The 13370-nt window shown below is 45.0% G+C and overlaps 1 protein-coding gene across 1 annotated transcript in view; it reads left to right on the top strand.

The window, feature by feature from the left end:
* The window catches only part of PDK1 (pyruvate dehydrogenase kinase 1), a 53625-nt gene that overhangs the window by 19103 nt on the left and 21152 nt on the right, over positions 1-13370 (top strand). Inside the window, exons 4-5 of the mRNA XM_073633887.1 lie at positions 2923-3107; positions 6218-6313. Of these exons, the coding sequence (XP_073489988.1) occupies positions 2923-3107; positions 6218-6313 (281 nt within the window). The remainder of the gene's footprint in view (positions 1-2922; positions 3108-6217; positions 6314-13370) is intronic.

Raw genomic sequence — 13370 nt, 5'->3', positions numbered from 1 at the left:
AAAACGCATTTCAAAAAAGTTATAAATTGATTTGCATTTTAATGAGTGAAATAAGTATTTGACCCCTTCGCAAAATATGACTTGGTACCTAGTGGCAAAACCCCTTGTTTGCACACATCTCAGGAGGGATTTTGTCCCACTCCTCTTTGCAGATCCTCTCCAAGTCATTAAGGTGTCGAGGCTGACGTTTGGTAACTCAAACCTTCAGCTCCCTCCACATATTTTCTATGGGATTAAGGTCTGGAGACAGGCTAGGTCACTCCAGGACCTTATTGTGCTGCTTCTTGAGTTGCCAAAGTCTTCCTTTGTTGCCTAGGCCGTGTGTTTTGGGTCATTGCCATGCTGGAATACCCATTCACGACCCATTTTCAATGCCCTCTCTGAGGGAAGGAGGTTCTCACCCAAAATTTGACGGTACATGGCCCCATCCATCGTCCCTTTGATGCAGTGAAGTTGTCCTGTCCCCTTAGCAGAACCCCCCCTCCCCCTCCCAGCACAACATGTTTGACAGTGGGGATGGTGTTCTTGGGGTCATAGGCAGCATTCCTCCTCCTCCTCATCCTCATCCTCCTCCTCCTCCTCCTCCTCCTCCTCCTCCAAACACAGCGAGTTGAGTTGATGCCAAAGAGCGTGCTTCTAATCTCAGCTTTAAGACCTCTTTCACACTGGGGCCGCGTTGGTGCTAAAGCGACGCTCGTTTTAGCGGTGCTTTAGCTCTATTTAAGCGGCGCTTTTTGGCCGCTAGCAGGAAGAGGTTAAAATCTCCCGTGTTGCAGCGCTTCCGAATCGCTTTTCAGGCACTTTAGAAGCACTGCTCATTCATTCCAATGGTCAGGGCGTTTTGGGAGCGCTAAATACAGCGCTCCCAAACCGCCCCAAAGATGCTGCTTGAAGGACTTTTCGGAATGTCCCGCGAGCGCACCGCCCCAGTGTGAACAGTCACACTTGAATGAATAGGAGGCGGTTTTCAGGCTCTTAGCATAAGCTATTTCCAGTACTAAAGCACCTGAAAACCGCCTCAGTGTGAAAGTGGGGCCTAAGGCTGGATTCACACCTGTGCATTTTTGCAGATTTGCACTACAGTCCATTTAACCACTTCCCGACTGGTGCACGCCGAAGTACATCGGCAGAATGGCACGGCTGGGCAAATGGGCATACAGGTAAGTCCCATTGAATTTCCCGCCATGCCATTGCGTGCGCGCCGGCCAGGAGCTCCGTGAGGCGGGTGCCGCGGACTCGATCGTTGCGGGGATACACGGAGAGGACGGACGGGGAGATGCTGATGTAAACAGCATCTCCCCGTTCTGCCTAGTGACAGTGTCACTGATCTCTGCTCCCTCTCATCGGGAGCAGAGATCAGTGACGTGTCACAGCTAGCCCATCCCCCTACAGTTAGAAAACACCTCCCTAGTACTGATTTAACCTCTCCCAGCCCCCTAGTGGTTAACCCCTTCACTGCCAGTGTCATTTACACAGGAATCAGTGCATTTTTATAGCACTGATTGCTGTATAAATGACAGTGGTCCTAAAAATGTGTCAAAAATGTCCGATGTGTCCGCCATAATGTCGCAGTCACAATAAAAATTGCTGATCACCGCCATTACTAGTTAAAAAAAAAAATTATTAATAAAAATGCCATAAAATTATCCCCTATTTTGTAAATGCTATAACTTTTGCGCAAACCGAACAATAAACGCTTATTGCGATTTTTTTTTTTTTTTTTTAACCAAAAATATGTAGAATACGTATCAGCCTAAACTGAGGGAAAAAAAATGTTTTTTTTTTAAATTATTTTTTGGGGATATTTATTATAGCAAAAAGTAAAAAATGATGCGTTTTTTTTTTTTTTTTCAAAATTTTTGTTTATATCGCAAAAAATAAAAACCGCAGAGGTGATCAAATACCACCAAAAGAAAGCTCTATTTATGGGAAAAAAAGGACGTCCAATTTTGTTTGGGAGCCACGTCGCACGACCACGCATTTGTCAGTTAAAGCGACGCAGTGACGAATCTCAAAAAACGCACTGGTCAGGAAGGGGGTAAATTCTTCTGGGGCTGAAGTGGTTAACATGGTTTCCTATGGAACATGTTCTGTAGTGCAAATATGCAAAAAAGCACTAAAAATGCTGTGAATCCAGCCTAAGAGAGTGCTCCTAATCTCAGCTCGTTACCTGTACAGAAGACACCTGGGAGCCAGAATCTTGCTGATAGGTGATCAAATACTTATTTTACTCATTAACCCCTTCCCGACCAGCCGCCGCTGTCCGCGGCGAGCGCGATGACCGCTGGGGACCCGTGATCGCTCGTGACAGAGCGAAAACCAGGATCTGTGTGTGTAAACACACAAATCCTGGTCCTGTCAGGGGAGAGGAGAGAGATCTTGTGTTCCTACTAAGTAGGAACAACGATCTCTCTCCTCCACTAGTCAGCCACATTTCCCCCCACAGTTAGGACACTTATTTCCTTATCGCTTATTGCTGTAAATAAAAAACTGCTGCCCTGTGGGGCTCCGCCCGCCAGGCCACGTCACACAATTCTGTGAATGGGAAACTACAAGTCCCGGCAGCCTTAGCGGCTGTCGGCTTGTAGTTCTCAATAAACTACCATGGCACTGTGAGCGTTGTGCATTGATTCTTCCTGTCAAAATGTATCGGCTTGCCCATACGTGGTAAAGCAAGCCGATACGCTGACAGGTTTTCAGGAGTCATGCATGACATCAGCAATCCGCTGATCGCTGGTGCAATGCTTTACAGGCTCCTACAACAAAAATTAATAAATGCACATTATTTTTACTTGCAAATAAATGTGCATTTACTGTTTTTTGTAAAAAGGTGAACTTATCTTTTAAGTGCTTTACAAAATAGCCACAAAACCATAACTTTTTACAATTTTATAAATGCTAATAGTGTTTTGTTTTGGTCAGTTTCACAGACACAGTGATAACCATCCGAAATCGGCATAATGATGTAATTCCCACCATGGCGCAGGGTGTCGTAGAATATAAAGACAGCTTTGGCGTTGATCCAGTAACCTCGCAGAATGTCCAGTATTTCTTGGACCGTTTCTACATGAGTCGCATTTCAATAAGAATGCTTTTAAATCAGCACAGTAAGTTTAACAGCTGCATTAGGTTCTTGGGGCAGAGCCTTCACCAAATTTAGTGAAGAGGAAAATTGTGCATTTCCTACAGAAATCCTGCCATTGATTTTTGTCTAATTCAGTCTTCAAAAGGGAAAACTTTGCCCCACTTCAATGGTTCTGACCACTGTTTGTTCTGGTGATGCATTCATATTTTCAAAAGTGGTGACACTTATAATAACATAAAATATTTTTAGCTAATCATGTACATATAATTGACATCATGGACACAGAGGGGGGCTATTAAGGATTGCATGCAGATTCCAGCTTTTGCATCTTTCTATAAGATTGTGGAGTGTTCAGGAGCCAGGCTGTTGAGACCGACATCCCTGGAGGTGATTGTGGCACAGAGGTAGTCTCTTTTTCTTTGTGTTGGTTTGGACCATCCTTTCTTCCCTAAATCTTCTTAAAATGGAATGACGCAGGGAAAAAAATGATTGAACACATGAAGAAAGGGAGGAGCAAAAAGGCACGGAAAGCCAAGACACCAGCCGAAATCTGTCAGTAATCTGAAAGCAATCCAGCCCCTTGTCAGTGCAAATTAATATCAGCTGGTTCAGTCTCAACTGATGGCCAATAAAAAAGGATCTAATTACCAAGGTGTCACACCAGAAACCTCTCATGATGGGTAAAAGCAAAGAGCTCTCTGATATTTGCAATCTTGTTGTTGCAAAACATACTGATTGCGTAGGTTTACAGAAGGATTTCTAAACTTCTGAATATTCCAGTGAGCACTGTTGGAGCCATAACCCGGAAGTGGATAGCACATAATTTCACCATAAACCGGCCAGGTTCTGCTCGCAAGATTTCTGACAGGAGTGAAAAGAATTATCAGAAGAGTTGTCCAAGAGCCAAGGACCACTTGTGAAGATCTTCAGAAAGACCTGAAATTACCAGGTACAATTGTTTCAAAGAGATATGTAATGCACTCAACCGCCATGGCCTGTATGCACGCTCACCACGCAAGACTCCATTGCTGAAGAAAAAGCATGTTGAAGCTCGTTTTTAAAGTTTACTGCACAACATTTGGACAAGTCTGTGAAATACTGGGAGAATATAGTCTAGTCAGATGAGACCAAAATTTAATTCTTTGGATGCCATAATGCACACTGTGTTTGGAGGTCAAATGGCACATCACCCCCATATCACCCCCATACCAACAGAGAAGTTTGGTGGTGGCAACATCATGGTGTGGGGCTGTTTTTTCCACATATAGTACTCGCAAACTTCATATCATTGAGGGAAGGATGAATGGAAAAACGTACCAAAACATTCTTGATAAAAATCTGCTGCCATCTACCAGGATGATGAAGATGAAACGAGGGTGAACATTTCTAAAGGACAATGATCCCAAACACAAAGCCAAGGAATCTCTCTCAATTGTTTAAGAAAGATCGGAAGGAAGGCAGGCCCAGTCAATCACCTGACTTGAATCCAATAGAAAATCTATGGAAAGAACTAAAGATCAGAGTTCATAGAGGTCCACAGAACCTTCAAGATTTGAAAACTGTTTGTGTGGAAGAATGGGCCAAAATCACACCTGAGCAATGCATGCGACTAGTTTCTCCATCTTGAAGCTGTCATTACCAACAAAGGATTTTATACGAAGCATTAAATAAATTTCATTTCTGAACTTATTTGTTTTGGTTTCTTTGTATGTCTGGTCTGCATGGGTTGTTACCAACATCTGGCAAAAATGTAATTTCAATAACACCTTTAGAAATATATTTACCTAGAAAAATGGAGAAGTGTACAATACTTATTTTACCCGCTGTATGTCCTATAGCTAGGAACTTGGCTAGTTTTAGAGTTATGGACATTATTTTATCAGAGTTGCTGTTATGTGCCAGTATGGCTTCCACATGTATTTGCAAATATATGCAACTTAAACCTGAGTATTGAAACAGATTAGCTAGTGTGTGTGTTATGGCTAGCTTAAACATGTGCCAGAGACCCCCTTTTGTACTGTTTTGTATATTGCCCTGCTCATGTGCTCATTTCACTTTTTGCTAGTTTCAGACAAACCATGGATCCCATTGTTGCTTTTCTGGATCTCCCGGAAAAAAAAAAAAAAAAATCACAAGCGTTCCCTATTCTATGCAAACTTACACATTTTGTCTGGATTTGGGTCCTGAAAAAACGTCAAATGCTTAGAAAAGTAGACCCCATGAGGTTGATATACTAAAGGCAAATATACTGTGCAGTTGCTCCAGAGCTTAGTAAGTGAGGTAGAACTTCACTTTGCAAAGAATACTCAATCACATGCATTAAAAATAAGACGGCATTTTTGTTTGTGGATGATTGGATGATAGAAACCAGCAGAACTTCCCCTCCGATCTAGAGCAAATGCACTTAAAGTGCATTTTGCAGTGCATAGTATATTTGCCTTTAGTAAATCAACCTCCATGTATCTGTCTTGTTTTGCTTTTTTAGCCCCCGTTCACACCTATGCGAATTAGATGCGGCTTACACCGCATCCAATTCGCAGGACATTTTAAAATGCATTCATTTGAATGTATCTGGTTCACATATGTGCGTTGCATTCGCACTGCGCATTGCACAAAAAACATGTGCGTTTTTTGGGCGTTGTGGTGCGAATTACAAGGATTTTCTCCTTCTCACTACACCTCCCCCTCTCCTTGCTCACTGATCCACAGCTGCAAGCAGTGAAACCTTTGAACAACTGATTTTTATCTTCCCAGTGAAACCTGAGCTTCAATTCGCACTGCACAAGTGTGAACCCAGGCTTAAACACTGACCACAACTGGAGGTTATAAAAACATAGCAGTGCTCCTTTGCCCCACACGGCAGTAATAAGCCTCACATTGTGGGGTGTAGAGTGCAGCATGCCTTTGCCTTGACTTTTATCTTGTTGTAGAGATGTGTTGGTACCACCTCCCCCCCCCCCCCCCTCCTTTTTTTTTTCCCCCACCCTGAAGTGATTCATTTATTTTGGAGTTGCCTTTTTAAAGATTGATCAGTTGTGGTTGTAAAGTAAATTTAATTTTTGTGTGGTTTTTAAATGCAGCTTTTCCTTAATGATCACTGCCCTGTGAATTATTTTTTCTTTTTCTTTCCAGCGTTGCTGTTTGGTGGAAAAGTGAAAGTAAATCCAGCACATCCCAAGCACATCGGCAGCATAAACCCAACATGCAATGTGGTTGACGTTGTTCGAGGTACAACTTGTTTGCCATAAAAATTTTTACAAATTCCTTGTATCTGTCCTATCAGAAGAGTAACATGTGAAATAAAGTGTTTATTTCTCAGCTGCTGACCCTTAAAAAGAAGCCCTGCCTATAATATTGTATGTATGTAGCATTATTATATGCTAAAACACATCTGACTTATTTCCATTGGAAGCATTGTTCTGTCTTGCAGAATTTATTTTTGTATCAGTACTCAGTGGAAGGTTACACTGACTATATTCAAATACCAATTCCTGAGGTTAAGTGAGTGTTAATGTACTGGTCTGTTACTCAGGGCTGACATCTCACTTCAATGCATCTGCCATGTGAGTTTGTATTGTATATCAATCAAGATGTACAATACAAACCCATTGATGAGCTTTTATTTTACTTTTAAAATACTTTTTTTTTTTTTTTAATGAAGCATTTTTTTACTCTGTCTGCTGTCCGTGTCCCTTTTTATGGGCCAGTTTTTGGGTATGTGGACCAATGATCCAGCAGTCTATACTCATGCTGGTATATCCCTTCTTACACGCATGACATTCTTTTGCACCTCGAGAGCACTCCACCACCGGACAGTCAATAAAAAGGGCCAATGTCTAGGGACATTTACCGGTTAAAAGAAAAAAAAACGCCTGACATTCTGCCCATGTGTATGTCGGTCTATCCGACAGAAGCCAGCCATTTGGCCAGCTTCTTGCTGACAAGCATGCTGGAAGACCAGCATCTGACCAACTCCCAATCAGTGCTATCAGCCAATGGCGGAAGAATAGTGTGTACCCGGCTTTAGGCAGCAACATGGTCACCCAAAGAATGATCCATTCCCTGCATTGAAGGTCTGGAGTGTTGCATGACCATTGCTTTAGATAAGTATTTGTGGATTTTAGGTGGCTTTTGTTTTTATTGTAAGGAACAGATCAGTAAAACATTTACATATTATTAACACCTTCAGAGGTGAGAATATGGTTAGCAGGAGAGTCTCTCTTGCCACTCTATGGTTGAAGTAAATGCCCAGACGCTCACCCACAAAGGAAATCTATATAAAGCCAAAACTGGGTTAGAGGCACTCACGGGTCTTGCAAAGGAGGAAGATCAAAAACAGCAGTGCTTTTATTGTCAACGTTTCTATGAAGTCAGTCCATCTTTCTCAAGATAATATGATGTATATCGTATATTATAATATTTTTTAATGGATGGCTGAAAAGTGTTTACCAATGGTGCAGCCATCTGTATGCCCCATTATGGTAAGGACCAGAGCTGGAGGCACATGTGTTTTTGTGATCTAGCAATACTTTTTCTGAACTACGTTTCAGTGGTCCCTGTATGGTAACTTTTTAAAGAGATTACCAGTGTGTTCATTGAAATACCCACCAGGGAACCTAGTTCATTGTTGGGAGACCTTGGTCATTGTGCTGAGATGGGGTTGTTGCTGTGCCATGACTGCCCTCCTACACAGTAGCTTTATACCACAGCCGCAAGGCTTCATGGGAGGACACTCTTTATAAACTAATTTAAGTTTGTGGTCAACTTTTACTTGCTAGCAACTTGGAAAAGTTGCTAGCAGTTTCAACAAAACTGTAATTTCTCCAAGCGTCTTCCAGGACAGCCCATGAGACCTTGGGCTCCTCCTACCAGGACAGGAAACACGTCACCCCCACCAGATAAAAGGGCGGTCCTCCAGGCCCATGTCAGTTATTTGTGTTTCCTCCGGACGGGGGGTAACATGTTCATGGAACCTGCTCCCATAGGCCTTATAAGCAGGGGCTTTGTATGGCCTTTTTCTGGGGCATATCACTTAGCTCTTCCTCTGCCAGAAGCAGCACACCGCTGGGGAGGTTGGCTGTGTTGCTGTTCTCTGTCCTCAGTACCTGGAGAGGGCCAGGACCGGTGTGAGGTCGTGCCCCTAGCGCAGTGCATTGCACTCTAGCTCAGCTGAGCTTCGGTTGTCCTTCCCTGCCGACAGCCTGGCTGATCTGAGCAAGGAATGGAGGAAGCCGCAGCGTTCGAGGGGGCGGAGCTATTGCGCTCCAAGCTGGCCCACAGGAAGTGCCTGGAGAGGGTTACTTCCGGGGCATATGACATCATCATCGGGCGCCGGAGACGAGATTCCAGTCTTCATAAACGGCGCGAACAGAGAACGCTGGCTGCTGGTGTTTCTTGGTGTTAAGCAGCCAGGCTGTGGATGACCAAGAGGGGCAGAATGGATCCTCCTGCAGTACCTGCACAGGCAGCGGATGCAGTTCCCAACACCAGCACCTCACAGGTAAGCCTTGGGTGTTCTGTCACCACCTTACTATCCCTGTGAGTGTTCCCTCCCCCTCCCCCCTCTGTAGTAGTGGGTGTAAGGGGACACATTTCCTCCCTCCTGCACGTGGTGTTACGGAGTGATTGTGTGGCTTTAATTACATTGTGGGGCATTTATTTTGTCTTGCAGACCAAGACTCAGGACAAGGCCCAAGCGCAGCCACTTAAAAGGAAATGTGTGGTTTGCGCAAACAAATTGAGCTCCTCATGGAGCAAAGCAGTTTGTCGCACCTGTATAGAAGGCCTAGTAAAGGATGACCCGGTTGCCTCTTGCCAGAAAATGCTTACTTCTGTTAGGGATGAGCTTGCGTCCACCTTCAGTTCCTTTAGAACGCTTATTGACAAGCTCCAGACTCCAGCAGAGAGTCCGTCTTCACTGAAGGCGTCAGTAAGCACTCCGCAGCAGGCAGAGAGTGAAGACTCTGAGGCTGAGGTCAGATCTACCCGTTCTTCTCTGGAAGAATCAGGGTCAGATACAGAGCCCAGAGATAGAGAATCCACTCGAGGTTCAAGATTTAAGTTATCTGTGGAGGATGTAGATGACTTATTTAAAGGCTATCTATACTACCCTTGAATTAAAAGAGGAAGAGGTTCAGTTATCCAAACATGATCTTATGTATAAAGGATTACATAAGAGAAAATCAAGAGTGTTTCTAGTTCATAGTTCTTTGGTTGATACTATTAAACTGGAATGGGATAATCCTGAGAGAAAACCATTCTTCTCCAGTAACCTAAAAAGGAGGTTTCCTTTTGATGAGGACACTGCGCAGCCATGGAATAAGAATCCCAAGTTAGACGCACCTCTTTCAAAGGTTTCAAAAAACTCGGACCTGGCGTTTGATGATATGGGTACGCTTAAGGATCCGATGGACAAGAGGGGGGATATCCTTCTCCACAGAGCCTGGGACTCAGCAGTTGGAAACCTGAAACCAGCTTTGGCTTCCACTTGTGTGGCCAGAAATCTGGAGGTTTGGTTGACTCAGATTCAGTCACATCTGTCAGCAGGTACCTCCAGAGAGCAAATTTTAAAGTCTTTTCCTCTCCTATTTCAGGCAGTGGTTTTTTTGGCAGATTCTTCCGCTGAGTCGGTAAGAATGTCAGCCAGGACTTCGGCTCTAGTGAACTCGGCCAGGAGAAGCCTTTGGCTTAAGACCTGGTCAGGGGACTCGGCCTCCAAGTTGCGCCTTTGTGGCCTTCCTTTAACTGGCGATCATTTATTTGGCCCAGGTCTACAGGAGGCACTGGAACGCACGGCTGATAAGAAAAAGGCGTTTCCAGAGAAAAAGAGAGTTCAGACAGCCAGAAAATTTTTTCGTGGCCAAAACAGGCAACAGAGTCCTAGAGAAAAGGACAGCAGGCCGAAAAAGCATTGGACTGGGCACAAAGGCAGAGGCAAAGGGGGAGTGCTATTTAACCCTCCTCAACAGCCCGCCAAGCCGCAGTGACTTGTGTTCCCCGGTGGGAGGGAGATTGAGGGCCTTCATCCCACAGTGGGCAGCAGTCACTCTGAGCCCCTTCGTCCTGGACCTAGTGACCAACGGGTACAGGCTGGAGTTTGTTCACCAACCACCAGAACGTTTGTTGGTCACATTTCCTCCACAAGATCTGGAGAAAGCAAGGGCTCTGGGTCTCCAGATTGGAGACTTATTAGATCAAAAAGTCCTGATTCCTGTTCCTCGATCGGAGCGGGGCAAGGGATTCTATTCCCATGTATTTGTGGTCAGAAAGCCAGCAGGAAAGTTTCGACTTATCCTGAATCTCCGGACCTTAAACAAGTCCATCAGATACAAGCATTTCCGTATGGAGACGGTTTTTACAATCAAAAACCTACTATACCCAAACTGCTTTATGGCCACGTTGGACTTAAGGGATGCTTATCTTCACATCCCTATCCATCCAGCCTTCCAAAAGTTTTTGAGATTGGCAGTGAAGACGGGTATGGGGACCCGACATTTTCAATTTCAGGCCCTCCCCTTCGGTCTTTCCTCAGCCCCACGCATCTTTACGAAGGTGTTGGGGGAAGTGCTGGCTCCTCTAAGATTAAAGGCAATAACGGTTATCCCTTACTTAGACGACCTCCTGATAGTGGCAAAATCATACCAAAGGCTGTTGGAAGATCTCCAGGCTGTACAGGACTTCTTACAGTCCCTAGGCTGGCTAATAAACAAAGAAAAATCGTCCTTGATTCCGGCCCAGAAAGTAACTTATCTGGGTTACGATTTTTGCTCCGTGAACCAAAAAGTTTTTCTTCCTCAGGAGAAGATTACCAAAGTGTTCCAGACTATGTCTACATTGCAGACCAACCAGTCGGTCTCTCTGAGACAGGTGTCGAGGGCAGTGGGTCTTATGACCTCATGTTTTCCCGCAGTACCATGGGCGAGACTCCGTCAGCGTCCGTTACAAAGGTTTCTTTTAAGAAACTGGGACGGGGACGTAAGGTCCCTGGAGTCAAGGATCTGGCTTCCCGACAGGATAAAAAGAAGCCTGTGGTGGTGGAGAGCTGGTCAGCACCTTGCAGGAGGTCTCCCATGGTCCTTTCCCATTTCCCGAAGGATTACCACGGATGCGAGTTCCTGGGGATGGGGGGCCCACCTCAGCAATGCAGTAGCACAAGGAGAGTGGTCCCCAGAGGAGGCAAGGGCCTCATCCAATCAAAGAGAGCTGCTTGCAGTCCAGAGAGCCCTCCAGTCTTTTCAGATGGAGATCAGGGGTCACAACCTCCAAATCCTGTCAGACAATATAGCGACAGTCGCGTATATCAACAAGCAGGGAGGCACGAGAAGCCGGAGGCTTCAGTCCATTGCCCAGGAGATCCTTTCATGGGCAGAGGGGAATCTAGCCTCCATTTCTGCTGTACACCTGAAGGGGAAAAACAATTGCCTGGCAGATTATCTCAGCCGTCACAGGATAGACCGAGACAACTGGTCCCTTCATCCCGAAGTCTTTGCAGACCTCACCAAGAGATGGGGTTATCCGGTAGCGGATTTGTTCGCAAACCGAAACAACCGGAGATATTCTTTTCCATGAACCCGGCAGACCAAGCCTTGGGGATCGATGCTCTGGCGAACCCGTGGCCTCCAGGCCTATGTTATGCCTTTCCGCCAATCAGGCTGATTCCAGAAGTCCTCCGGAAGTTTCGGCTGGAAGAGACAGATCTGATTCTAATTGCCCCGTTTTGGCCCAAGAGGCCATGGTTTTCCCTGCTACAGTCTCTGGTTTCAGAGCCTCCGTGGAGTCTTCCGAAAAGGGAAGACCTATTATTGCAGGGTCCAGTATCACACCCTCAGGTGGTTTCCTTAAACTTGACGGCCTGGTATCTGAAGAAAAGATACTGAGCGCCCAAGGGTTCTCTGACAAAGTAGTCAGGACTCTAGTTAATTGCAGGAAGCCAGTTACTAGAGCCATATATTCCAAAGTTTGGAAAAGGTTTAACTCATGGTTATCTGAAAATGATAGATTAACTCATGATATTCCATCTATTTTGGAATTTTTCCAAGAGGGTGTCGACAAAGGTCTTTCTGTTAGTACCCTAAAGGTACAGGCGGCAGCTATTAGTGTGTTCCTCCAGTTTTCTCTCCTGGAAAATCCCACTATAGCCAGATTTTTCAAATCTATCTCTAGGGCCAGACCAGTAGTAGTGAGAAGTTGTCCAACGTGGGATCTGTCCCTAGTACTTCAAACTCTGGTAGAATTTCCGTTTGAACCTCTGGAAAGTATGTCAGTTAAATTACTTACATTAAAAACTGTGTTCCTTATAGCTGTTACCGCAGCTCGTAGGGTAAGTGAGTTGCAGGCCCTATCAGTTAGGGAGCCCTTCCTCACGATTTTTGAGGATCGAGTTGTGTTACGAACCGATCCAGGTTTTTTGCCCAAGGTGGCAAGTACATTCCACCGATCTCAAAACATTGTATTGCCAACCTTTTGTAGTTCGCCACAGGGCGACTTAGAAAGAAAATTTTAGTTTTCTAGATGTAAGAAGGATTCTCTTGGTCTATCTTGAGGTCACGAAGACCTTTAGGAAAACTGATGCCTTGTTTGTCCTCTTTTCTGGAGTTCACAAGGGGAATAGTGCATCTAAAGCCACATTGGCTAGATGGATAAAGCAAGCCATCTTGGAAGCTTACAAAATTAGGGAGGTCCCTACACCTTTTGTTACTGCGCACTCAACTAGAGCCTTGTCTACGTCTTGGGCTGAGAGGGCTGGTGCCTCACCGGAACAAATTTGCAGGGCTGCCACTTGGTCCAGTTACTCGACCTTCATTAAACATTATTGCCTGGATCTCCTATCAGCTCAGGAGCAGGTGTTTGGTCGTAAGGTCCTTCAGGCAGTTGTCCCTCCCTAGACTGGTAAGTTCTGGCTCATCGTCTCATGGGCTGTCCTGGAAGACGCTTGGAGAAAAGCTGAGTTAGACTTACCGGTAACTCCTTTTCTGAGAGTCTTCCAGGACAGCCGGATTCCCACCCGGTATTGTCTGAAGTTATGTGTATTATGCATATGTTTTGCAGGGTCCTACGGTTCTTGAGAATACTGACATGGGCCTGGAGGACCGCCCTTTTATCTGGTGGGGGTGACGTGTTTCCTGTCCTGGTAGGAGGAGCCCAAGGTCTCATGGGCTGTCCTGGAAGACTCTCAGAAAAGGAGTTACCGGTAAGTCTAACTCAGCTTTTTTTTAAGTGAGCTATGAGTTCATCTTTAACTAGTACTAACTACTTTATGCACTGTTTTCCAACTGCTGGCATGCTA

This window comes from Aquarana catesbeiana, linkage group LG06 (assembly GCF_042186555.1).
Source record: "Aquarana catesbeiana isolate 2022-GZ linkage group LG06, ASM4218655v1, whole genome shotgun sequence".
Lineage (NCBI taxonomy): Eukaryota > Metazoa > Chordata > Amphibia > Anura > Ranidae > Aquarana > Aquarana catesbeiana.
This window is presented reverse-complemented; position numbering and strand designations above follow the sequence as displayed.